The 27,224-nt window shown below is 45.8% G+C and overlaps 3 protein-coding genes across 5 annotated transcripts; 1 reads left to right on the top strand and 2 right to left on the bottom strand.

Annotated features, from left to right (window-relative positions):
• The first annotated feature begins 10 nt into the window (after positions 1-10).
• On the top strand, positions 11-7,049 carry LOC103651191 (DNA polymerase eta). Of its 3 annotated transcripts, none has more exons than XM_008676809.4 (14): positions 11-374; positions 464-584; positions 682-793; positions 898-1,065; positions 1,144-1,308; positions 1,490-1,593; positions 1,753-1,872; positions 2,131-2,254; positions 4,659-4,772; positions 4,904-5,095; positions 5,545-5,677; positions 5,761-5,921; positions 6,382-6,472; positions 6,563-7,049. In XM_008676809.4, exons 1-14 carry the CDS (start codon positions 299-301, stop codon positions 6,829-6,831), a joined length of 1,950 nt encoding a protein of 649 aa, XP_008675031.1. In that variant the 5' UTR covers positions 11-298; the 3' UTR covers positions 6,832-7,049. The 3 variants fall into 3 exon arrangements, 2 of the variants coding, with proteins under 2 accessions (XP_008675031.1, XP_008675030.1); XM_008676808.4 differs by having other exon boundaries at positions 6,382-6,484; XR_004857345.1 differs by having other exon boundaries at positions 45-374; positions 6,051-6,472; positions 6,563-6,953.
• A 1,454-nt stretch (positions 7,050-8,503) lies between these two features.
• LOC111591196 (heavy metal-associated isoprenylated plant protein 28) lies at positions 8,504-9,602 on the bottom strand. Its single transcript, XM_023302137.1, has 2 exons — positions 9,481-9,602; positions 8,504-9,346 (listed from the first exon to the last, which is right to left on the bottom strand). The coding sequence occupies exons 1-2, from the start codon at positions 9,484-9,486 to the stop codon at positions 8,885-8,887; spliced, it is 468 nt and encodes a 155-aa protein (XP_023157905.1). The 5' UTR covers positions 9,487-9,602; the 3' UTR covers positions 8,504-8,884.
• A 3,576-nt stretch (positions 9,603-13,178) lies between these two features.
• LOC103651189 (Dof zinc finger protein DOF1.5) lies at positions 13,179-14,705 on the bottom strand. Its single transcript, XM_008676806.4, has one exon. The coding sequence runs from the start codon at positions 14,175-14,177 to the stop codon at positions 13,395-13,397; it is 783 nt and encodes a 260-aa protein (XP_008675028.1). The 5' UTR covers positions 14,178-14,705; the 3' UTR covers positions 13,179-13,394.
• Positions 14,706-27,224: the final 12,519 nt, after the last annotated feature.

Below are 27,224 nucleotides of genomic sequence, written 5' to 3'. Positions count from 1 at the left end.
GGGCTGGTCTAGTAAATGAGCCTTATGTAGTTGCCCGTTCATCTTCTTCATCTTGCCAAGCTTTCCTCAAAAACTCGAAAAAGGAACGGAGAAGGCGTCCTCGACGACTGCCCATGGCCGCCGCCCGGACCTAGGCTAGGGATTGCTGTCTCCTGAGTCCCGACCTACCAAGGCGGAAAGGGAGAGGGGGCGCTGTGGCGTCAGGAAATAACTGGAAGCCGAGGGCTGAGGGCGAGTTCAGAGTCAGGTGGTTATCGCTTTCTTTTTCGTTTTCTTTTTCCGGAGGGTAGTATTGGGGATGCCGGTTGCTAGGCCGGAGCCGCAGGAGCCCCGGGTGATCGCCCATGTCGACATGGACTGCTTCTATGTTCAAGGTCTGTGTCCATCCTTGCCCCTCCTTCTCCCACCCCGCCCATCACCAACCGTTCTTCGACCGAAAAATTGATCATCTGCTTTACCGTAGTCGAGCAGCGGAGGAACCCGGCGCTCAGGGGACAGCCGACCGCCGTGGTGCAGTACAACGGCTGGAAAGGCGGCGGCTTGATTGCCGTCAGCTACGAGGCTCGTGGATTTGGTGTGAAGAGGCGAGTGCCCTTCCTTTCTTCGTCAACAGTCCCGTCTAATTGGAATATGCTTAGGTCGTAACTTCGGACGAAATGGTTGTGCTTATTCTGTATTCAGGTCCATGCGCGGAGATGAGGCCAAGAGGGTTTGTCCTGGTATTAATCTTGTTCAGGTCCCAGTGGCGCGTGGCAAGGCTGACCTTAATCTTTACAGAAGTGCTGGTGCTGAGGTCGGTTCACCATCGTAGACTAATTTACTACAAGTTATAATTGCGCAGGACTTACATGACATATTATAGAACAATAAGTCTATATTTTGCACCTGAACTTTCAGGTTGTTGCAATCCTTGCAAGCAAAGGGAAGTGCGAGCGGGCATCCATCGACGAAGTTTATCTTGACCTTACTGATGCAGCAAATGAAATGGTCTTACAAGCTCCCCCAGATTCACCAGAGGGGATTTTTATGGAGGCGGCAAAGTCAAATATCTTGGGCCTTCCGGCTGTAAGAATGCTCTCACAGTTAGATTTGTTACTGCTCTGCTATTTGATGTAGCATGGTCATAGGCCATGATATATTCAGGATGCCAGCGAGAAGGAAAAGAATGTGAGGGCATGGCTTTGTCAATCAGAAGCTGATTACCAGGACAAGTTACTGGCATGTGGAGCTATAATTGTTGCACAGTTACGAGTCAGAGTTCTGGAGGAAACCCAATTCACATGCTCTGCTGGGATTGCTCACAATAAGGTTTATAATGAGTCGTACTAGTGAGTAGATGCTTTTCTTTCTGTTGACAAAAATGTTCAGTAGTACATGGTTATTGTTGTGTTAGTTTTGCTGTGCTCAGGAAATCAGCTAAGGTTCCTGTTTTCTGCATTCCTTTCTCTTGCTATCTTAGTTTTCCACTCATTGTTCTTATACTGTGCAGATGTTAGCTAAACTTGTCAGTGGAATGCACAAGCCTGCTCAGCAAACAGTTGTCCCTTCTTCATCAGTTCAAGACTTACTAGCATCACTACCTGTGAAGAAGATGTAATGATCTACCTCTAACAAGATGCCTCTGTCCTTTATGGTTCTTGCTTTCCTGGGAAAAGTTTTTGAGACTTTGTGTCACTATTAGATCACAGACATTGTGCTTTAGTTGGAACTCTGCATGTGAAACTGAATGGTGAGAATAACCATATTGTTCAGGAAACAGCTTGGTGGTAAGCTTGGAAGTTCCTTGCAGGATGATCTTGGGGTTGAGACCATTGGTGATCTCCTAAGTTTTACAGAGGAAAAATTACAAGAGCAGTATGGAGTAAATACTGGGTAATTATGTTCATGCTTTATTAATGTGTTATTATTTGGTTTACCTTGATTAATGTAGACATAAGATTATAGTGAAGATATGATATCACATTTTAAAGAGTCAAGATTTGTTATTCCCTTTGGATTTTAGCAGATTATATAACTTTTATAAGTTGATAGTTAGTTTGTTGTATCAAAAACATGCTTCTTTGCATACATTTATTTAGTATCATGTGAAATACTCACTAACTTATCTTGTAAGCGCTTGACTTCGTGCAGAACTTGGTTATGGAAGACTGCCAGGGGCATTAGCGGGGAAGAAGTTGAGGACCGTCTTCTCCCAAAGAGTCACGGGTGTGGAAAGACATTTCCTGGCCCAAGAGCACTGAAGTACAGTGCTTCTGTAAGAATGCTTACTCTGTCATTTTTTTGTTCTTTACCAAAACCTTTAGTTATTATCTGCTAAAAACAGAGTTTCCAGAGGTCTATTGCGGCGAGCATAAGCATAATAGAATTTACATCTTTTGGTTTGTGAAAACCATATGTTATGATGATATATAAGTGTTAGAGTATATGGTAGGCCCATGTGGCTAGGCCCATGTGGCCCATGTATAACACTATATAGCTACCCATTAGGGTTAGCCCTGAGTATGAATTATCACTGTAACAATAAGCATGCCGTAGCATTTGTTGTGAACCGTAGTTCATTTGGGGGATAACCATTGCCAGGACGATAGCTGGGCAAAGTTGGCTTGGAGGGAGACTAGTGTTTGGGGTGAATTGGACCGATTGTTCTTCATTCCTTTTCTCCTTTATACAATATCTCCCTTCATTGAGATGATTCCTAACCACCTAAGGAAGGCCCAATTAAATCCTCACAAATCATATCCAATCCTATCTCTAGTTGACCTGAATCTAACTCTATCTCTGGTTGATCCAATACTAGGCCTGCAAACGGGGTGGGTGTAAGCGAGTATTTTTAGGTGGGTTTAAGAAATGGGTTTGTTTTGGTGGGTTTTGATTGTGAACGGGTTGGGTTGAGTGGGTTTATTTTGTATTGTGGGTCAAAATGGTTGATACCCATAGGTGTAGATGGGTTTGCATAGGCGTGGGCTTCCATGGGTCTTCACCCATCCGTAGACCGCATGACTGTATTCGAGTCGACTCCCAACTTAGTCCCAAGTCCCAACATACCCAACTCAACCCTAACTCCCCAAGTCTTCACCCGTGCACCGGCAGCCGCATCCTGCTTCTTGCCCCGGCGACCAGAGTCTCCCCTCTCCCCAAGTCTTCGCCTCGGCGGACGGAGCTCCCCTGGCCCCTGCTGACGACCGACGCTAATTAGACACTTTCACACTTAGAAGCCGGCACCCCCTGTCCCCTAGCGCACGCTCTTGCGTACGAAGCGAACACACTGCCGTCTCGGGGACCGTTCACACATGGTTCTTTTCTTTTCACTTCCAGGGAGATTTATGCGTCGTTCGGTGGGCTTCTGATGCTACCTAGATGTGCCCTTCCACTGTTGCTAGCTTCGAGCTTGATCAGAGACTCTTTCCACTGCTGCTAGTTTATGTTTCTTGCCAAAAAGATTATTGTTCATTAAGGATCTTTAACAAATGTTTTTTGTTATTCTCTCGAGACCTAAATGTTCATCGACCAAACTTGTTTTTGTATCAGTGTATAATATTATTGTCACTTTTTTTTATGTCGTGGACTATGTTTTTCAGTTTTTGTATGTCATTGAAACTACATATAAAGTTGTCACTGTGTATCAGTGTATGTGTATGCAGTTGGCTTGATGTGAGACAATAAGCTGAACCCACGGGGTTTCCATGGGTTTCTACCCAATTACGGGTTGGTTCGGGGTTAATAATATTATTGGATGGGTTGGGTTTAATTTACTTCTTGTAGTTTTGGGTGGGTGTGGGATGGATATCAAAGTTACTAGATTTGGGTATGGGTGGGTGTGGGTTGGATTTTTTGCCATTAGCAGGCCTATCCAATACCTCTATTTAATCCTATGGGCCCCTGTCCCCCTAGCTGGTCCCCATAACAGCATTGCAATTGGCACCTGATGCAGGAAGAACCATATGCTTAGTTGCATCCTTATTTGACTTGCGTGAAATAGAAATACTGAAATAGCTTGAAAATATGTAACTCTTAAGTTCCAATATGGTGTCATCTGACCTGTACGGTGACATTGTTGGTCTGGAGTCTGGAGGCCCTGCATGTCAGTGCAATCATTGGTGGCTACTAAGGAAAACTTGGCAGTTCCATATACAAACTTTTCCACATTTGGTCCATGTAGTCACATTTGTAGAGCTTACACCAGACTGATTCTGAACAGTTGTTGTACTTTACCGATGCTGCTCTTATCAAATATTAGTTTGTTGAGCAGTTGTACAATATAGAATTATGTTGGTGCTTTATTATGCTGCACTTTGATGGCTTTAAGAGATGTTAGATTCAGTACCCTTCCTAAATTAAAGGGAAATTTGGATCCATACCATTAAAAGATCACCACTTTGGATCCATACCATTACTATCTCACTTACACGTGGGTCCACATGAGTCAATGACATGTGGGGTCCATGGTATATATCTAAAGTTTGGATCTTTTAATGGTATAGATCCAATTGTTCCTAAATTAAATGTTTGTGCTGCCTGAGTCAGATGCCACATGCATGTATTTGAGAAAAAGAAGGATCCAACATACATGTCTCAAAAAGCAAAACATCTCATTCCTGTGTAAGAATCTAGGAATAAATTGCTAAGATGCAGTTATTCAGTCGGCCTATATGTTGTAGGTCAAAGGCTGGCTGGATCAACTATGTGAAGAATTAAGTGAACGTATCCAGTCTGACCTGAACCAGAACAAGAGAATTGCTCAAACGCTAACTCTTCATGCCAGAGCATTTAAGGTATTTTTAGTTGATATACTAATACCTTTCGTTTTAAGGCACTGTAATTTCTTATAAAATGATCAGGAGTGTATCTAGTTCAATTTCACACTGTGCACCATAACTTTCTGATTTTTCTACTTTTACTGCAGAAAAATGAACATGATTCAATGAAGAAATTCCCTTCCAAATCCTGTCCTTTGCGCTATGGGACTGGGAAAATTCAGGAGGATGCAATGAGGCTATTTGAATCTGGCCTTCATGAGTTTTTAGAATCTCAGAACACTGGATGGGGCATAACATCTCTTTCTGTCACTGCAAGCAAAATATTTGATATACCTAGTGTATGTTTATAAAATCTTTCTTAGCAATTGATGACTGGATGCATTGTCATCATATTTAAATGTTGAGCATCTTAGGAAAATGGCAACTTCAGAATATTCTTTTGATCTCTTGATAAGATGTATTACAATTCCAATAAAGTCTCAGTCCTTCAAACCAAACATATATTGAGATTGCATTATGTAGAAGTTCCACCAGATTTTATAACACTACATAATACTAATAAAATGGCAATCACTTAAAGCAAAATGAAAACAAAATTCCTATTAAATCTTTGTAACATGTCTGCAACTTTTTTAATGTGTCGTTTCTGAATTGTGGTGTCTTATTCTCATGTTTGCAAATGCTATGCTATATGTAATATGTCATTAATCATATGTAGTCAGGCCCCATGTAAAACTACAAATGCGTTTTGCTATTTTTTATTTTTTATTTCAATTTCATTTATCAGGGAACAAGCTCAATCCTGAGATACATTAAAGGTCCAAGTTCTGCTGCAGCTCTGACTATACCTGATTCTCCAAGTTCTGCTGCAGCTCTGGCTATACCTGATTCTTCATTTGTACCTGAGGATCCATCTCTTGGTGATGTTCCTTAGCTGAAGTGTGCCTACTGTTTGCCATTTTTGTTTGTTCTTACTTAAGGATCTTCCAATATTTTTCTGTAGATAATGATGTATTTGTGGAGCCAATTCATGAAGAAGAATGCCAACCATCAACCTCTGAGAAAGAAGACGACAATAATACACATTCTGCGTCTGCATTTTCAGCTAAAAAATGCCGAGCAAATGAAGAAAAAAGAATATCAAAGAAATTGCCTGGAGTTCAGGTCAGCTGCTCTTTTCTCCTTGGTGGATACCATCAAACTGATTTTTTGTTGGTTATTCTCAAGCTGTTGGTGAATGAAGATCTTATTTTCCTTTTGTTGCTGTTTGCTTGTTTCCGTGCAACAAAGCAGCACCAATGTCTAATATTCAAGTTGGAAGGTGGCATAACATCCCCAAAATTAATGCTTGGCATTGCCTTTTGTATCAGAAATGATCAAATCGAGGGCTTTTATTTCTGAGTCAGCTGCAGTTTCTTTCTTACATTATGTTGCCTATCATGATTACGGTCTTGTACTTGCTTTTTATTCAGTGAAATTAGTACTCTATTGTGCCATTTTGCCATGTACTGAACTTGTTCACTTCTCTTTTTTTCTCATTTCTTTTGTGTTGGTAGTACAAGATTTTCAAACTAATTTTTAGTTTCCATGTCATTAACTCGCCCAAGGTGTTTCATTACCATAGGGAACTTCCTCGATATTGAAGTTTCTTTCACGGGGCCAATCTACCTTACATGAGAAAAGAAAATCTGATGGACTAATTTGCAGTCATCAAGGTTTGCTGGACTGTAAGATGCAATGATGCAGACATTGATTAAGCCACTGCCACGTTTTTTTCGTTTGCTGAATATTCATGATGACATTAGGTCCCGGGAGTTCTTCGGAAGCATACAAAGCTGGAGCACACAATGTGCCCGCGGAAGCTGAGGATAGGAACAACACCAACAGTTGTGCTGAACCCTCTGGCAGTAACACATGGACGTTCAACCTTCAAGACATTGATCCAGCGGTGGTAGAGGAGCTGCCACCAGAGATCCAAAGAGAAATACAGGGGTGGGTCCGTCCATCGAAGCACCCGATCACGAAGAGACGTGGTTCTACAATTTCTTCATACTTTCCACCCGCGAGGTCTTAGATACGTTGATACGTTAGTTCTTGATTGTATATTCTTTATTTTCTACACACAACGGCCTCGCTCTGTGTATTGTAATTGTAAGATGTGAAGATGTTTAGGTAGCCCTATATGTGATTAACAGCTTGACGGGACCTCTGAGAATGGTAAGTTTATTTACGTGGGGTATGGAAACATGAACATTAAAGCATGTGCAATTGAGTTGAGGTCCTAGGGTTGCATCTACTTATGTTCATGTTGGAAAATGATTTGAGTACAGTACTCAAACACCACCTGACCACCAAGGTTACAAAAGGCGCTCTCCAATGACGTTTGTTTCGGCTTCAGCCGATTCTAGCAGCTAGAAGCGAATTTTGGCTGTCAAATACTTTGCTTATCAGTCAGCTTTTGTGTTAATCGTTTCTGTAAAAATCGCTTAAATCAATATGAATGCATAATTTATTGAATCACTGTGACAGGAGAAATACGCCGCTTCTTAAATCCTAAATCATACGGACCTTTCATCTTTCTTCGCAAGGACTTCGTAAAATCGCTTAAATCAACATGAATGCAGAATCTATCGACATTGTGACGGGAGAAATACGCCGCTTCTTAAATCCTAAATCATACGGACCCTTCATCTTTCTTCGCAAGGATTTCGCACGTAGGTCCTGTAATATCCATATTTTCATGACAGCTAGATTATCTACAAATCTAGATTCTTAGAAAAGTTCTTTAGAAAAAAGTTGTACCAAACAGGTCCTAAGCTGCGAGGCGTTTCCTAGGTGTTCTCTATGCATCTATACAACTACGAATCAAACACTAACATATGTGTGATCCTTGTTGCTATGAAGTGTATGTTGTAGGCGTTTCTTAGGTGTTATCTATGCGTCTATACAACTACGAACTAAACACTAACATGTGTGTGATTCTTTTTGCTATGAAATCTATGTTGCAGATACTTCATACTTGATCTCAATTTCACCACAATATTACTCTATATTTGTTACTTTGTGTTGTCAAATTTGTTTCTAGTGTCATTTCTTATTTTCTTGATCTTCGCTTTAAGTTCATTTTGCTATTTTTAGCAAACTTCTTCAATATTAATGTAACTTTGGTTTTGTCTTGATGGAACAACACCTAAACATATCTTGAATAGTTATTTACCACAACAAGACAATATAGTTTGCCTCCCACACTTGCATTAGTTGTCACTCCAAATAAATCCACGTGTAGAAGCTTTAATGGTCTTGATGACTTGATGTTGACATAAAAAATTTGGTTGGATGAGTGTTGATAACTTGATTGTCAGCTTTACATGCACTACAAAGATTGCCCTTTTCAAACACTATTTTTCAACCCTTGAACTATCTCTTTCTTCAATGGTCTCTCCCTCTTGGTTTGGGATACCAATACCCTCCAAGGGGTCTTCCTTGTGCCTTTTGGTCATGAATTTAGTGGAGTGGAGTATGGAGCCCAAGAAGAGAAGAACTAGGAATATGAGCATCAAGTGTGAGGTGCAGTGTTAGGGATATGTGTTGCCGTGTTGGTATGAGATAAACACATGTAATGATATAAAGTGATCAATTTGTTTGTAGATGTGAAGCACCTATGAGAGTTGAAGTTTGGGACCGGAGCACTTGAGATCGTGTGTGATCTTCCAGTAAAAGGTTGTGGTCTTGTTAAAGAATGCATGTTAAGAAAAATACTGAAAATTGACTTTGTTTTTTCACGAGTTTAAGTTGCAGATGAGTTTACCAAGATATTATTGGCGAGAAAATTAGAGAACTTGAAGCGTATAATTTCTACCTAAATCAAATGGGGTGATCAAAGAGGGGCTGTTAGAATAGGAAGTAATTGTAACAGATCTTTCAGCTGTAAATCCGTGACTGGCACAGCTTGGTGCTTTTATCTTCTGTTGTTGTATCTGATTGATAGTTGATATTTCCTCTTGTCTTGTAAGTTAACAAAGTCTGTCGATCACATATATTGCATATGGCTTGTAATTCCAGACCTTCCACACACCCACTTCAATTATACCTCTGAAGTTTTACATGCCTGCATGTGATCCTGCCAATCACATGACGGAGCACCCCTGCGCGTTCTCGTCACTGAAGTAGTCGGTGGACCTGGTGCCGGCGACGGCCGAGTTGGCGCCGTGGTGGTAGTAGGCGCCGTACAGGCTCGAGTCGTCGTAGCCATGCTTGTAGTAGTTGTACGAGGACGTGGGCCGCGCCGCGTGGCTGGCGTGCGCCGGGCCTGCGCCTGCGCCTGCGCCTGCTGCTGGCTGCTGCTGCGCCAGGACGTGCGCGGCGCCGGCGGCCGCGCCCGCGGCGTAGGGGAGCGGCCACAGGACGGCGCGCCGGCCCGTCCGCCGCACCGCCTTGAGCACCTTCTTCTGCTCCACGTCCCCGCTCACCGTCACCTTCTGCTGCGCCATGTCGACCTCCACGTCGTGCACGCCTTCCAGCCGCTGCACCGCCTTCCGGATCTTCTTCTCGCACCCGGGGCAGTCCATGTGCACGCACATCTCCACGAGCTGTATAGGTGATGTATACCAACAGATATGGAACCGGTACGTAATAAGACACAAGGATCCCGGTAGCAGATTAGTGTAGCAAGTACATTACAAGAAGCAAAACGCATGCATGTATAGCTAGCGCGGAGACTCACCGTCATTTTCGTCTTTCGAAGCTGTGTACAATGGATCGATCACTCCGGCGGTTCTCTGGTGTCTTATCAGGCTGTGTGCTGACAACAGCGATGGTCGTGCTGGTGATGGAAAACAGGTTGTTTCTGTGTCAAGAAGTCGTGTATCCCCCGTGGCCCCGTATATTATATACCCATCTTGTAACGGTTACCGCCCCGGTCAGGAGGCATGTGCCATGGCTGATGGTCGGCAGGCCAATGAGTTGACGAACAATTTTCTGTACTCCACATGCACCGACTGCTTCCTTCGCGCTCCACCTCCATGTTCAGCTCCGGTACCGGTGCATAAAAAACGACGCCGATGCCAACAGAAAATGTGGAAACGATACGATGTGCGCATGGGCAGAGGAAGCACGCACGCACGCAAGCAGCCGCGCGCCGCCCGCCTCGCTGGCATGCGCGTTCGAAGACCGAACCGGTGGCGTTTTACATATCGTCAGAGCAAAGCGCGCGCGGCGCAAATGGAGTCGGCCAGGAAGGAGACGCCGGCTCCAGCCTCCAACTCAAGGGATACGTCATACGTGCGGTCGGTGCGGAGGAGTTACCTGGACTCAGGGCATCAAGCATGGTACGTAGGCCCAGTTAGATCGTTTGGGCCGGAAGCGATGCGCCGTGTCGCGCTCTTTCGGTACCAATGCTGCCATCTTGGCCCTGGCCAACACTGGCCCGGCTGTGGCCCAACAAAGCTGTAGCAATATTTGGAACATGAGCTGACATGTTTAGATGGGCTAGGTTACCACTCCATCCAGCTCCAAAAAAATTAGTAAAATTAGTCCTAAAGTTGTGAACTTTTAGAAGACATTTACTAAGGCATTTTTGTTTATTATTTAAATTGAAAATATTTAAAAAATATTTAAATTTATATTATAAACTACAGCTCTCGATTTGCGATCTAATGTATCCGTTTCAATTTAGAGGTCGTTTTTGCTCATAAGTTTTATTATATATCTAAAAACCTATATATATATATATATATATACAATTTTGGACAAAGAATGAGAATTATGGTCATCGGTTTCTTTTCATATTTTTTTATAAAGTCTCGTTCATTGACCAGTAAAATTAAATGTGTGGCTAGAGGTTTGCAGCTGGTCCTTTCGATTAACGGTGTTATCGTTATAGCCTTTAGGTGCCAGACGTCTCATGTCGGATCAAATGAATCACCCTTGACAAGTTGACACCTGACCTGACCCCATTTGTGCATTGTTTGGTGTAGATAACAATGGCTGACTCGCTAAGCAAACGCCGAGTTAGCTTTCAGTTTTTCCGCGGAGAGAAGGCCCACTCCTGCTCGAAAAGGGCGAGGGAGGGGAGTAGAAAACAATCAGACAATATACTAGTGGCAATCAATTATCGAATGATAATTTACTAGAGTCTAAAACTCGTGCTAACTGCGTTGAGCATTATAAAGAGATTTATTGCGGTGATTCCACGGATCATGAAAGTGATAGGCAATCAATTCGCAGCTATAATGGACAGGTTTTCTACCTGAGCAAGTCGAGTTTCTTCTTTCCCTAAACGATTGGCCACCATCGACCGACCGACCGACCGACGTGGTGTTACGAAAATATGTATCGACAGTAATAGATAGTATTACGGGAGGATGTAGTTACAGAGCAGCACAATCGTTTTCTGGAGGGGCTACTACTGCTACATGCATCTTCGTTTTCTGTAGGCTCTTCCGCTTGATCGCAGCGGAAAAGCAACCCGGCTCCTGCATTAATGAAAACGGCCGGCTTAATGGAATGGAGCATAGTTTCGGGTCCTTGTCCCTAGTTTAACAGAGACCACCACCGGATCGAATGGGGGTACCAGACGGCCAAGCCGTACGTGGCGTCCGTGGCCGGTAGCACCAATGGCGGGGCGGCAACGCCCCACGGCAGCATGGGTAGCCAACATCTCGATCGATGAGACCAGCACGCACGCCGTTTCATTCCGAGCAGGAGCAGCCATAGCGTCGGGCGCGAGCGAGCGCGTAGTTTCTCCGGTCCTTTTGCGTCGTTGCCGATCGAGGAAGAAAGGCAACATGCCGCGACGGCACGCTTCCGAATGAAGCAACCGGGAACGACGACCGAGTGACCGTAAAGAAGAAAAGGTCGTCGGTTTCACTAACTTTTGGGCTCAGAGAGTCAGAGTCGTCGACGGTCGATCGGGCCCTTTTTTGTTACTCCCTCCAGTGCAGTAAAGGTAGTCGTTTAGGACATGATTGTGCATACCAAGGAGTGATTAATTATCATAGAGTTTTCCCTGTTTGCCCCTATTAAATAGGGATATGGGTGCATTAACGTCACTAAAAGAATCAGGCTTGATTGGTTGCTGCAGCAACTCCAAGGCATTCTAGACTGGAGGTCTCAAGTTCGATTCCTCTTAAATGCATCTTTTTTTGTGCAATTACTAGGGGCAACAACGTCCAAATCCTAGACTCACACGCGCTATGACTTCTTTTTGTGCACGCTCGGTCACGCGCAGGATGACTTCTTTTACTGCACCGGAGGGAGTACAGTGGGGGAAAGTGGAAAGAGCCCAGCGCACGTCATGGCCGACTGATGGGGATGAGCTTTTTGCATGCTGGGTTGTCCATCCCATCTCCAAGCTGGCAAGCTGCAGGCAGAGTATAGTTACTGCACCTGGCTCATCCTGACATAAAAATTCACCCATTCGGTGGACTGCGTCATCGTAATCCTACTGCCAACTATGAGATCGATTCATTAATAAATACAGTAGCCGCCGATCCTCCGTACCAAAACGAGTAATTAGGCACTCTCAGGTCAGTGGGCGAGCTGTCAGCACGCGCCAGACCGCGCCGCAGTCGCGCAACTCCCAACCAACCACACGCGACGACGCGGGCGAGAGCCGAGAGACGGGTCTCGCGGCCGCTCCCGCGTACTAAAGTAAACTTTGCGAGCAATTTAAAGCCCGCAAAGCGGCAGCAGCTAGTAGGAGTAGTCTTCTCTTGGTTCCGTTCCTCTTCCTCCCACCCAGACTCCTGACAAGTTGACGGTTGGAATATTTATCTCCCGGCGCTTTTTTAGTAAAGGCCGCGCGATCTTTCGCCGGGCGGGGGGCGGGCATTGATGGCCGGTAAAATAAAAGGCGCCCGGCGGCCAGCCAGAGCCAGGTGCCCTATCGTGACGTGATGAAACTTCCCAAAAGGGTGGTGAAAAGCGTTGGGCTGGGCCAACCACACACGGAAAATGTGACCGTGGCCATGTAGCAAAGGCTGTGTCCTCTGCGCCTGCGCGCGCGGTCAACCGCATCATCGCCTGCCTTTTTGGCTTTCAACACCACATCGACATCGACATGGTACGGGTCTTTCCTCCATTCTACTCTCACTCTCAGAGCACACACATTCTCTCTCTCATTCGTGCTGGGCAGTGGGCAGGCTTCTAGCGCTGCGAAGCCAATGCCGTGAGCTCCATCTGCGCGCAGAGGCAGAGCATCAGCACTCCGTCCGTCGTCACCTTTTCCCAGGAAGGAATGTACAACGCGGGGTTGGTCGTGCGATGATCACCAACGACTCCCGGGATGCGAGCTAAGGACTGGACTGGACAGCATGGGATCGCATCACCTTCGTCGGCACTAGTTGAGCACGCACGCTGACCTCGAGTTTTTGACCTGTCCCTGGTCTGCTGTTACATTACAGTACGCTTTTTACACACGTCTGCAAAGGAGGTTAAACTGGCAGCTACACCGAGCTAATTTAGCGGGAAACAAGAAAATCGAGGCAGAGAAAAGAGAAGGAAACAGATGCCATTTCCATGCCGGCGTCCTCCATCAACCAGCCTCTCACGCACGCACACCCACGTACAGACAGACAAGGCAGCCTTCCCCGCCTCATCACCAGCAAATTACGCAAGTCAAACCACCCTAACCAGAACTCAGAACCGCCGGTCCGGACATACAGGCCACCGGTCGGCGTAGACCGGCGACGGCGACGGCGACGTCGGCGACGAAGGGTGCTGCTGGCCGGGGAACCCGAGGACGAAGCCCGCCGCCGCCGCAGCAGCAGCAGCAGCGGGGTGCAGGTGGTGGTGGTGGTGGTGCGCCGGCACGGGCACGGGCACGGGCACGGCTCCGGCGACGACGGGGCCGAGCGGCCGGTTCTTGCGTCGGCCGGCGCCCACGGGGACGTTGCGCAGCGCGCCGCCCGCCGTCCAGTAGCGGTGGCAGTCCTTGCAGAAGTGGCGCGGCTGGTTGACGTTGTAGTTGTTGAAGTAGCAGAACTTGGTGTTCCGGCTCCGGCACCGCGGGCACGGCAGCGGCGGCGCCGAGGACGCGGCCGCCGCGGCGCGCGCCTCCACGGTGTCCTGCTGCTGCTGATGGTGATGCTGATGATGCCGCGGGCGCGGGTGGTGCTGCTGCTGCTGCTGCCCTTTGCTGTCGTCGCTCTCGTCCGGTCCCGGTCCCGGCCCGCCGCTGCCGCCGGAGTGCTGGTGGTGCTTGTCCACGGCGGCGAAGTCGTGGTCGGACGCCGCCGCCTCCCGCTTCACCATCGGCTGGTCGCGCTCGTCCGGGTCGTCCCTCTCCCGCGCGAAGGCCGTGGCCCTCGACGCCGCGGCAGCAGCCTCCGGCGGCGCCGGCGGGGCGCTCTCGGCGCACTGCGTGATGACCTTGCCGAACAGCTTGAACCCGCCGGGGGCCATCTCGACGTGGGACAGCATTTGGAAGGTGGAACGCAACGAACCAACTCCTTCGTTCGTCAAGGCAAGCAAACACCAACACCAGTAGGTGGAAGTGCTAGTCGCAGCTACTAGACTGCTAGAAAGAGAGAGAGAGAGAGAGAGAGAGAGAGAGAGAGAGAGAGAGAGAGAGAGAGAGAGAGAGAGAGAGAGTGGTCCGGACTCCGTAGCGAGAGCGAGAGGCAGACTGCGAGAGACTCGGCGGTGACAGACAGGGAGAGAGCTAGCTAGGGGGGCGGGGACGAAGGGGGTCGGTCGTTGCTACTTTAAAAGCCCTCGACCTCGGCTTGGCCCATCCATCCGTCACGATGTCAAGACAGGTGGGAGCCGCAGATGCATGGACGGACGGATACTAGCAACAGTGATGAGGCGGGTCGGCCACCTGCGGGGGAAGAATGAAAAAGGTTACGGCTCCGTTCGACTCGTGTGATGATCGAGTCACTTGCCGTGTGATTTGCATTTGCTGGAGCTTGTGTTTCGAGGAGAATCTCCCGGTTTTTATAAATGCACTGGCAACTGTTGCGCGCGTGTATGTGGGGTTGGGACGCCAAGCCAGTGGACCGGGAGCAATCTGTTGCGGAAAAGCGAAGGCACGGGGGCGCTTCGCCCGAGCGTGGGTGGTGTGGTGGCGTGCCCTGAATCCTGATCCTCTATATACGCGCTTGGCTACTGCCTCCTAGTATAAGAGCAACTCCAATAGTTATGTAAATTTTAGCTCTCTAAATCACAGATTTAAGAAGTTGCTAAATGACTTTTGGAGTAAAAAAATGTGAGTTCTCCAATAGTTCTCTAAATATAGGTTGTAATTTTGTTTTGTATTTATCCACATAAAAAATAAGTCACAAAAACTATATAATGCAGCCAACATTTTTGTTTAGTGAGTTGTTAAATGGTTGCCAAATGTAGAGAGAAAATGAGGTTAGATGACAAGTTGTTAAATTTAGAAAGTTCATTTAGAGAACTGTTGGAGAATAGTTTTCATATTAACTATCTAAATTATTGATTTAGGAAGTCTTTTAGAGAACTACTGGAGTTGCTCTAATGGGTGGGTGTAGCAGCCTAGCAGGCTGAGAAAAATCGACCCTCCGGGGCTCTTGTTATAGCATCGACCTGACAAAAGTTCTTTTAACAATAATGTGTGGATTCTATGCAATTAGAGCAGTGCCCGGATTCTATATATGGCTTGGACATCTCGATCTAGCTTTGGGGCAATAATCATTTTCGGACCAGCCATACATATAACCTAAATTTTTAGTCCATCAATCCCTGATATGAAAGTCAAAGGTGACAAAGAAGCTTAAATTGTTCACGTGACTGGTTTTCGGAGATAGAATCAACTCCAAAAACCTCCCCAGAGGAGAAATGTGTCAAGCGTTAAATAATGATTATACCTGCTGCCTCTGTAATCTGAACTACGAAGAGACTACTTTTCACATGTTGTTTCAATGCCCGTTTAGTGGCTCATGCTGGAATTATATTGGAATTTACTGGAATCACTCCCATGATTTCTTTGATATGATTATATCTGCAGAGGAGATGTTCCGTGAAAAAGTTCTTCACGTAGATCATGGTTATCTCGGCTAGAGATGGCAATGTGGCCTCGATCCTCGATTTCCCGCGGAAAATTCTCCCGGACGGGGATGGAGAAGTTTCTTCTCCATGGGGATATAAATGGAAAAAACATCCCTCTCCACAACGGGTAAACAAGGATGGGACGGCGGGGAATCGATGTGTTCATTTTGATGATACACGTAATGATTTCTTACATCTAACAATATGTATAAGTGATAATATTTTGCATTAATAACAAAGTAAGTATGTCCTAATTAGTTCGTATGCATGGACCCCTGCAGGCATTTTTTTGTCGCTGGGATGGGGATGGGGAGCTATGCCCCGAGGGGCTCGCAGGTCATGAGTGGGAGGCAGGCCGGCGCCTCTGCTGCGGCTCGGTGCTTGGCGCAGTAAACGTGACCGATTATTTATGACAGGTCGGTCTCGGGCCAAACACAGGATCCACTCGAGTGGTTTCCCTACGGTGCCCCCGCCCCCTGTTCGGTTTCGCCATGTCTGACCCCGAGCTCGATTATTTATGACAGCTGCTTGTAATTACTCTCCTTCTATTTAATAAAATCTTACTGTAGCGACCTCCCTACACAATATTTACCGGTAAAAAAAACAATCTGTGGATTCTTTTTATATAGTAATACAGTCATAAGTAATGCTCGACACTTGTAGCAGATCTAGCATAGGGAACCTAGCCCCTCTTTTTTTATTTTTGTTTAGGAGCTCCGTTAGTATTTTAAAAAGGAAGAAAAGAAACAAGAAAACAACGCGATAATGTTTCATAGCCTGCTTCGTGCTATATACTGTACTCAGTATACTATTTGCGGGAGGCACTTCCATCCTCACATTCTCTTCTTTTCTTTGGTTGTTGGTCTGCCTCTTCCTTTATCAGTAGACGACCTACAATACCAGCTGGTCTATAAGACACGCTGAAAGTGATGTGCTTTTGAAATGCACATGGAACAATATGATGGACTTTTACCCTCTCAGAACCGTCTGTGTCTAATATGATGGTACTGATCGCCCTGCAACAGATTTCCCCAGCACCGGCCGGCGCCTAGCCTAAAACCCGCTCCCCCCCACCCAAAGCATGAGAGGAAACGTACGTGTAACCAACCCAAAAGGCACCCATGGTGGGCACTCCTGCGCGCGAGTACATGCTGCTTCCTTGCCTTTAACAAAGACTCCTCTCTCGTTGGGTCGCTCTGGGCGTTGCAGTGGTGATCATTTGCAAAAAGGCGGCCAGGCCTCGGCTCGGCTTAGAAAAACCTGTGCACTGCGGGGACAGTGCAGGGAAAAAAAAGCAAATCCGAAAAGTACTTTAGAGAAAGCCTCGTTCTGGAACAAAAAAAAGGCAACTCCAGTGAAAGTCCCAGCTTCAAAAAGGCTGTGGCCATATCACCTTTTAGCTCGGAAAGTGAGTTGAAGCAGAGAGATTCTCTACAACAGCGGCCACACATGAACGGTGACTCGCCGGTCCGGTGAAGCGCAGCTACAGGCCTGCCTGCAGCTTTTCGTCACTGAAGCCTCCTCCTCCACGAGCATTTCTTGCCAGCATTCAATCCGACCACTAATCTGTGTGACTGTGTACAGTGCCGCACATGGCACTGGAGCGATTTTTCCCGATTTCCATATTTTTTTCTTATAAAAATAACCTGGTTTATGATCTTTTTCTGTAAAAATCAACATAGTTTTTTTTACGTTCTAAATCTGCACTAAACTTTTTTCACACTTTTATCATCTTCGTCCTAACAAGAAACAATTGCGAATAACCACATCACACTTTAGTAGAAAAAGTTATGTAAGTTGTGGCAAGTTAGACGGCGAACTAAACACGTCAAAAATGATTCGAGTTTAACTAAATATATAGATACAAATATTAAATAAATATTTTATAAAATACATCTTATCATAAATTACATAATACTTATTGAATATCATAACTATCTATAAAAAATATGCATTCTAGAAGTTGAACATGTTAATATTAGTAGCTAAAATTAGCACCACAATGGATCTAAATATATCTAATAATAATTCTACTAAATATTAGCTGATATATTGCACGCTAACTATTAGTTGTGTTGGTACGTTTAAAGTTGCTACTAGGTTCTAATATTTTATATGTATTTTAAACTTACAACCCAACCACCTATTAACAGCTTAGCATATGGATTCTAGCTAGAAATTAGCTAGCAAAAAAACAACAATTACTTATTAGCAATCTTAAATCTGCTAGTGGAACTAACGAATAGTTAATTAGTATGTTAACAAGCCTACTTAAGTACTACTATTAATTTTAGTTGTTCGCTATTGAAATCGATAGATTCAAAGAGGCCCTTAAACTAGTCTCCTTTGTTAGAATAAAGCATTTCTTTCTTTTTTCTAGGTTCGCGGATCCCATTTCCACCACATCCAAGCATGTGCTCTTATTTTTAGTCAAAAGTCCATGGATGCCCATTCAACTTTTTGGTCTTTAAGCTTTTGGATTAACATCGATACGGCTGCGTTTGTTTAAGTTCCGGGATTTGTCCACGGCTTATTATGAGGGACATGTGCGATGCTTCGATTCTTCTTCCCTTGCTGGTACTTTCTTATTAGCTCCTAGCCGAGAAATTGTTACTTACAATAGCAACGCGTAACTAACTGAATGCTTCAAGGAAGTCAACGTTAATTCTCATGAAGAAAACAGAGACAAAAGTTAACCGAACAACCAACAAAGGATCCAACAGGCTAACGGGCTGGTTACACGGTTAGCATGCAAGCCGGTGTGCCGTGCCTAGGCCACAACTACGGCACGTGGGCCAACTCGATACGATTCGAATGCCTAATCAGGTATAATGGGTTGTGTCGTAACTCAGTAACTGGACCGTATCATGTCATGTGTCGGGCTGCCCGTTTGGTAATCTATAGATCTAATACATGACCTATTTGTCTATTTGATTTGGACTTTAGAAAAGCTGAATGTGGCCTGGCAGCAATCCTATGGCATCCAAAATTATTTGCATGTGCCTGGATGTTGTTGCTTGAATGGTCATGTTTCTTAGAACAGCAACCAAACAAGTCTTATAAACGCATTTTCAGAAAATAAAAAGAGAGGGAAATAGAGAACATAAGGATAATCTATGAATGCACATATGGAGTAGTATGCACATATTTGAAGCATCCGGTAAAATTATAAAACGTACGTATCACCAAGGTGCCTGATTGTACTATATGAATGTTTGCCACAATTCGTAGGACATGTACAAACCCATTGAATATGGAGTCTCTTAAGAGGACTTTAGAGAATTAATTGAAAAATATATAAAAGATAAACTCTTTGTGAAGCTCTTCGTGAAAACTAGTCTGTGCATGACTCTTCATAGCGGACCAGAACGTTGTACACACCCTTAGGCCTGCAAATGGGCTGGGTGTAAATGGGTATTTTAGGTGGGTTTAAGAAATGGTTTTGTTTTGATGGCTTGTGATGGGTTTTAATTATTAACGGGTTGGGTTGGGTGGGTTTATTTTATATTGCGGGTCAAAATGGTGGATATCCATGGGTATAGATGGATTTGTATAGGTATGGGTTTCCATGGGTATTCACAATCAGACTACCACCTTAATCAGTACCATTTTATTTCAGTTTTAGAGAAGTCTTTGATTTCTTTAGTCACACATAGCACACTATACTATACCATTTTATCAGTACCATTTTATTTAAAAATGTGACCAACTATAAAGTTGCATAACTTTTTGATATCTACAAATTCTATTTTAATAGTTTGTACATCCGAGACCGTTTACAAAATTTTAATTTTAAATTTGAAAACTTCACACGAATTTTTCAATGATAAGATGATTTCAAATAAAAAAGTTGACAATTACAAAGTTTCATAACATTTCAAGACCTACAACTTTTATTTTGGTGGTTTTTCCATCCGAGGTAGTTTGAAAAATTTAAAATTTAAAATTCAAACATAGTTTTGCATGGCAAGATGATTTCAAACCAAAACATTGTCAACTACAAAGTTTCATAACTCTTCAATACCTATAACTTTCATGTTGGTGGTTTTTTCTTTCGAGGTTGTTTTCAAAATTCAAATTTTAAATTTTTTAAATTCAGGCATAGTTTTCGTTGACAATATGACTTCAAATGAAAAAGTTGTCAACTACAAACTTCTATAACTTTTCAAGATCTACAAAGTTTATTTTGGTTGTTTGATCATTTGTTCATCTCACATGATAGTTCTAACAATATGCACAAATTCTATATATATCTCTCGTAGTTCCATAAACTATGAGAGAGATATAGGTTTTATGAACAAATTTATTTTTAGTTTATCATATGAGGAAATGTTCAAAATATAAAATGTACATCATAATGAGTTATACAAATTTGTAGTTGAAAACCTTTTCATTTGAATTAATTTACTGCTTTAAAATGTGATTTTTAAAATTTGTATGCAGTTGGCTTGATGTGAGACAATAAGCTAAACCCACGGGTTTTCCATGGGTTTCCACCCAATTACGGGTTGGTTTGGGATCAATAATGTTATTGGATGGGTTGGGTTTAACTTCCCTCTAGTATTTTTGGTTGGGTGTGGGATGGATATCAAAGTAATTAGATTTGGGTATGGGTGGGAGTGGATTGTATTTTTTGCCATTAGCAGGCCTACACACCCTAATACATGGGCTCACGAGGTTGCTTTTGCAAGTATCCAAACATAATCAGTTCCATTTCCATAAAGTCCAGCAAAAAAAGAATACTACTTTGTCTGGTTTAGATATATGCTTTCTTCTAACTAAAATGTAAAGCCTATATATTCCGTTTTGGCCAGAACGTTGGCTTCAAAATTCTACACGAACTAACGTGACTTGTTTACTAAGAAACCAACCTGCTAAGGAAACGCAAAGGCACCTTCCACGCTATCCAATTGGATGGCTGCTTTTGCGGCATGAAATGATCCAAAACAAGAATATATCTATCTATCTATATGTATATATATATACCCTTTGCTTTAAAGTGGAAAGAGAAGCTTTTGCCGTGCATTTTTTTTTGCACCTTTGGACCTATAAAAAAAATGGCAGTGTAGTTTCTGGCGAGGACAAAAGAAGGTGTTGCTGGTTGGAAAATTAAAGCCAGAAAAGACCCATGATGCCCTTTTTCTTGCTAGCAAGTCCAAAAGGCAAAAAGCGACGCTTTAGGATTTTGCACTTTGGACTTTGTTTATGGATCGAGTAGAATAATTAAAACAGCGACTACTACTATGCCGGAACAACCCGTCCGGCGGGCCGTCCCCAACGCTTAAACCTTTCCATCCTTTTTTTGTCCCCTTCTTTCAACCCTCCACCGGTTGATGGATCAAACCCACACCACACATAACGCTTACGGTCCATGAGAATAGACATAACATAAAAGGTTTAGCTTTGGACGCCTGTACTACTCCTTTGTACTACCGCATAGGCAGTGACATTGATTAGACTTGAGAGAGTAGAGACAGGGTAGTGAAGTCCGTGCGCGGTGGGCATTTCATGCTCCAATCTCCATCTCCCGCGGTGTTTTCTGTGGGTGGCTCCAAACAAAAAACCAACTGGGGGCGGCGGGGCGTGGCGGCCGGGGCGCGTCGCCTCGGGTGCGGGTGGTTTTCGGATCGGATCCAATGACGCGGTGCGGGCAAGAGAACGTGGGCGCGTCACCGGCCAATAAATGGAGATCTCCGCCGCGGGTACGGCGTCGGGGCGGAGAGCAGCCGGTCCCCCCTGCCACCACGCTCTGGCCCGTCCGGCTGCCTCTTTTTGCCGTGCGCGCCAGTGGCAGGGCAGCCGCCCGCCAGGCTCGCCGCAGGGGGGGTGGCGACGGGATGTAGTGAATCAATGAACCGCAGGCAGGACAGGAGGGAAGGCCGGCCCGGAAGGGGGACACCTAGTCAACATCTGATCTCAGGCTGCCGCGGATACGATACAGTGCGCTGCTCCGGAATCCGGTCGCGATCGCGGCCCGTCGTCGCTACACGAATCACGATGACACGCGCTACGGTCCATTCCGTTCCGCTCGCCGGCCGGTCTGCCTCGTCCTCGTCGGGTAGGCTGCGCGGCCGGGCGCAACAGTAGTCCCAGGCGGCCCCGGCCTGGCCTTCTCCAGGGCATCGGCTTCCGCGGTGCGCCGTTGCCTGGGGCCCTGCCGCTGTGCTGCTGCGGTGGTGCCGCCAGGGCCGCCAGGCTATCGAACAATTCGGTGGTAGAAGATAGTGGTACTACGTGCGTGAGAACGCTCGTCGGATCTCCGATCCTTTTCGTCGACCTCGACCTCGACCGAACGGGACGCATATCCTCAGCCCGCCTCGGCACCTACCTCGCTCCCCGCAATGATTTTGGTCATGCTCACCGCAGTCCGCGCGACCAAACATGAGCGAGCTCTGCCAACTACGGCCGGGGGACCCCGGAGCCCGAGGCATGGAGCGGCGGAGCCATGCGACAAGGGCCCAAGGTGGCAGCGCGCATAAATTCGACCGCAACGGAAATGCACGACACTATCATTCCTCGATACGGGCACTCCCCATGAGGGGATAGTTAACCTCATTTTCTCACTCTTTACGGATGACACGCTCATTCAAAAATCGATATCTACATACATTTTTACCATCAGTAAGAGAAACTTTATTCGGTTTTTTTGTAATAGGTGCACATTTGGACCGGACATGACGGGCTGGTCCGAAGTACGAAAAAAAAACACGGTCAACACGTCATAGTTTCTAGCTGAAGTGCATCGAGGTGTCGCGGACGGTCCGCCGAAAAGGCCCGGATGGTCCGAGCTCCACGTATAATCTTCGAAAAGAGCTCATATCAAGAATAATCTACGTTATTCTGGACAGTTTGTTTTAGAGCCTCAGACGGTCCGCGATCCGCTGTTTTTGAGGGTTGATCTTTCTTGAAGTATTTTCTGAGTTCCTAAAATCATAACTTAGTGATAGTCGCCTAGAGGGGGGTGAATATGGCGAAACTGAAATTTACAAATATAAACACAACTACAAGCCGGGTTAGTGTTAGAAATAAGAACGAGTCCGAAAGAGGGCGTGAAAACAAATCGCAAGCGAATAATGAAGTGAGACACGTGGATTTGTTTTACCGAGGTTCGGTTCTCTCTGGCATGTTCCTTTCAAAGAGGATCGATCAGCTAAAGCTATTTATGAAGAGTGGCGGTCACAAGCATTGAGCACCGATATCTAAAAACAAAGTGTGGATAAACCGAACCTGGAGAATCCACAAAATCATTAAACCCGGCGGCTGCCCAGCTGCTGAGGTGGCGTAGTCAGCCCGATGCGTCTGGCCCCACCGGATGGATTGCTGCCAACAGTCTTTCTTCGGAATTCTACTGAACGGGTCGATCCTCCCCTCCGTTTGTTTTAGCAACTTATCCTAAGGTCTCTTCGCCAAGAACTCTCCGGCAAACCTACTCCCCGTTGAGGAGGCCACAAAGGCCGGGTCTCTTTCAACCCTTCCCTCTCTCAAACGGTCCCTCGGACCGAGTGAGCTTCTCTTCTCAAATCACTTGGGAATCAAACTTCCCGCAAGGACCACCACACAATTGGTGTCTCTTGCCTCAATTACAAGTGAGTGTTTGATCACAAGAAAGAATGCGAAAGAAAAGAAGCGATCCAAGCGCAAGAGCTCAAATGAACACTACAAATCACTCTTTCTAGTCACTAAGGCTTTGTGTGGAGTTGGGAGAGGATTTGATCTCTTTTGGTGTGCTTTGCAATGAATGCTAGCTCTTGTATAGTGGTTGGAAGCTGGAAAACTTGGATGCCATGAATGATGGGGTGGTTGGGGTATGTATAGCCCCAACCACCAAACATGACCGTTGGTGGAGGCTGTCTGTCGTATGGTGCACCGGACAGTCCGGTGCACACCGGACATGTCCGGTGTGCCAGCCACGTCACCAAAGCCGTTGGATTCTGACCGTTGGAGCTTCTGTCTTCTGGGCCCGCCTGGATGTCCGGTGCACACCGGACATGTACTGTTCAATGTCCGGTGCGCCAGTATGGGCGTGCCTGACTTCTGCGCGCTTCTGGCGCGCATTGAATGCGCCTGCAGGTGACCGTTGGCGCGAAGTAGCCGTTGCTCTGCTGGTTCACCGGACAGTCCGGTGTACACCGGACATGTCCGGTGAATTATAGCGGAGCAGCCACTACGTTTTCCTGAGGCTGGCGAGTTCCTGAGGCGGCTCTTCCGTGGAGCACCGGACAGTCCGGTGAATTTTAGCGGAGTGCCTCTCGAAATTCCCAAAGGTGGCAAGTTTGAGTTGGAGTCCTCTGGTGCACCGGACACTGTCCGGTGGTGCACCGGACAGTCCGGTGCCCCAGACCAGAGGTGCCTTCGGTTGTCCCTTTGCTCCTTTGTTGAATCCAATATTTGATCTTTTTATTGGCTAAGTGTGAACCTTTTACACCTGTATAACTTATACACTAGAGCAAACTAGTTAGTCCAATTATTTGTGTTGGGCAATTCAACCACCAAAACTATTTGGGAACTAGGTGTAAGCCTAATTCCCTTTCAATCCCCCCCTTTTTGGTGATTGATGCCAACACAAACCAAAGCAAATATAGAAGTGCATAATTGAACTAGTTTGCATAATGTAAGTGCAAAGGTTGCTTGGAATTGAGCCAATATTAATACTTACAAGATATGCATGGATCGTTTCTTTCATTCTTAATATTTTGGACCACGCTTGCACCACATGTTTTGTTTTTGCAAACTATTTTGTAAATCCTTTTCAAAGTTCTTTTGCAAATAGTCAAAGGTAAATGAATAAGATTTGGCAAAGCATTTTCAAGATTTGAAATTTTCTCCCCCTATTTCAAATGCTTTTCTTTTGACTAAACAAAACTCCCCCTAAATAAGATCCCCCTCTTAGTGTTCAAAAAAGGTTTTGATATATCATTTTTGAAATACTACTTTCTCTCCCTTTTGAACATAATAGGATATCAATTGAAAATACTCTTTGAAAAACTAAGTTTTTGAAATTGGTGGTGGTGCGGTCCTTTTGCTTTGGGCTCATACTTTCTCCCCCTTTGGCATGAATCGCCAAAAACGGAGTTGAAAGGGAATTAGGATTACACCTAGTTCCTATATAATTTTGGTGGTTGAGTTGCCCAACACAAATAATTGGACTAACTAGTTTGCCCAAGTGTATAGATTATACAGGTGTAAAAGGTTCACACTCAGCCAATAAAAAGACCAAGTTTTGGATTCAACAAAGGAGCAAAGTGGGAACCGAAGGCCCTCTGGTCTGGGAGCACCGGACTGTCCGGTGTACACCGGACAGTGTCCGGTGCACCAGAGGACTCCAGCTCGAACTCGCCACCTTCGGGAATTTCCAGAGGCGACTCCGCTATAATTCACCGGACTGTCCGGTGTACACCGGACAGTGTCCGGTGCGCCAAGGAAGGTCGGCCTCTGGAACTCGCCAGCTTCGGGAAACTCCAACGGCTAGTCCGCTATAATTCACCGGACTGTCCGGTGTGCACCGGACTGTCCGGTGCGACTCCAGAGCAACGGTCATCTCCGCGCCAACGGATACCTGCTGCGCAATAAATGCGCGCTCTGCGCGCGCAGAAGTCAGGCGCGCCCATACTGGCACACCGGACAGCAAACTGTACCTGTCCGGTGTGCACCGGACACCCAGGCGGGCCCACAAGTCAGAAGCTCCAACGGCTAGAATCGAACGGCAGTGATGACGTGGCAGGGGGCACCGGACTGTCCGGTGTGCACCGGACTGTCCGGTGCGCCATCGAGCATTCAGCCTCCCAACGGCCACTTTTGGTGGTTGGGGCTATAAATACCCCAACCACCCCACCATTCATTGCATCCAAGTTTTCCACTTCCCAACTACTACAAGAGCTCTAGCATTCAATTCTAGACACACCAAAGAGATCAAATCCTCTCCAAATTCCCCACAACGCCATAGTGACTAGAGAGAGTGATTTGCTTGTGTTCTTTCGAGCTCTTACGCTTGGATTGCTTTCTTCTTTCTTGATCCATTCTTTGCAATCAAACACACTTGTAATTGAGGCAAGAGACACCAATCTTGTGGTGGTCCTTGTGGGAACTTTGTGTTCCAAGTGATTGAGAAGAGAAAGCTCACTCGATCCGTGGATCGTTTGAGAGAGGGAAGGGTTAAAAGAGACCCGGCCTTTGTGGCCTCCTCAACGGGGAGTAGGTTTGCAAGAACCGAACCTCGGTAAAACAAATCTCCGTGTCTCACTTGCTTATTCGCTTGGGATTTGTTTCGCGTCCTCTCTCGCGGACTCGTTTCTTTATTACTAACGCTAACCCCGGCTTGTAGTTGTGTTTATATTTGTAAATTTCAGTTTCGCCCTATTCACCCCCCCTCTAGGCGACTTTCAATTGGTATCGAAGCCCGGTGCTTCATTAGAGCCTAACCGCTCGAAGTGATGTCGGGAGATCACGCCAAGAAGGAGATGGAGACCGGCGAAAAGCCCACTACAAGCCAAGGGAGCACTTCATCGGAAGAGTCCCGCACCAAGAGGAAGGAGAAGAAGAAGATCTCCTCCAACAAAGGGAAGGAGAAGAAATCTTCTTCTCACCACAAAGAGAAGAAGGAAAAATCTTCTTCCCACAAGCCGCGTCGGAGTGGGGACAAGCAAAAGAGGATGAGGAAAGTGGTCTACTACGAGACCGACACCTCATCAACATCGACCTCCGGCTCCGATGCGCCCTCCGTAACTTCTAAACGCCAAGAGCGTAAGAAGTTTAGTAAGATTCCCCTACACTACTCTCGCATTTCCAAACATGCACCTCTACTTTCCGTCCCATTAGGCAAACCACCAACCTTTGATGGTGAAGATTATGCTAGGTGGAGTGATTTAATGCGTTTTCATCTAACCTCACTCCACAAAAGTATATGGGATGTTGTTGAGTTTGGTGCACAGGTACCATCCGTAGGGGACAAAGATTATGATGAGGATGAGGTGGCCCAAATCGAGCACTTCAACTCTCAAGCGACAACAATACTCCTCGCCTCTTTAAGTAGAGAGGAGTATAACAAAGTTCAAGGGTTGAAGAACGCCAAAGAAGTTTGGGATGTGCTCAAAACCGCGCACGAAGGAGACGAGCTCACAAAGATCACCAAGCGGGAAACGATCGAGGGGGAGCTCGGTCGGTTTCGGCTTCGCAAAGGGGAGGAGCCACAACACATGTACAACCGGCTCAAGACCTTGGTGAACCAAGTGCGCAACCTCGGGAGCGTAAAGTGGGACGACCACGAAATGGTTAAGGTTATTCTAAGATCTCTCATTTTCCTTAACCCCACTCAAGTTCAATTAATTCGTGGTAATCCTAGATATACTAAAATGACCCCCGAGGAAGTTATCGGGAATTTTGTAAGTTTTGAGTGCATGATCGAAGGCTCGAGAAAGATCAACGAGCTTGACGAACCCACCACATCCGAAGCTCAACCCG

The sequence above is a fragment of the Zea mays genome, chromosome 3 (genome assembly GCF_902167145.1).
Source record: "Zea mays cultivar B73 chromosome 3, Zm-B73-REFERENCE-NAM-5.0, whole genome shotgun sequence".
In the NCBI taxonomy this organism is placed as follows: domain Eukaryota; kingdom Viridiplantae; phylum Streptophyta; class Magnoliopsida; order Poales; family Poaceae; genus Zea; species Zea mays.
This window is presented reverse-complemented; position numbering and strand designations above follow the sequence as displayed.

Excerpts from the sequence above, each read along its gene's own strand:
- LOC103651191 (XM_008676808.4), top strand. The coding sequence starts at position 299 with ATGCCGGTTGCTAGGCCGGAGCCGCAGGAGCCCCGGGTGATCGCCCAT. Across the intron at positions 1,873-2,130 it reads CAGTATGGAGTAAATACTGG|AACTTGGTTATGGAAGACTG; the intron begins GTAATTATGTTC and ends GACTTCGTGCAG. Across the intron at positions 5,922-6,381 it reads AGAAATTGCCTGGAGTTCAG|GGAACTTCCTCGATATTGAA; the intron begins GTCAGCTGCTCT and ends TCATTACCATAG.
- LOC103651189 (XM_008676806.4), bottom strand. The coding sequence starts at position 14,177 with ATGCTGTCCCACGTCGAGATGGCCCCCGGCGGGTTCAAGCTGTTCGGC.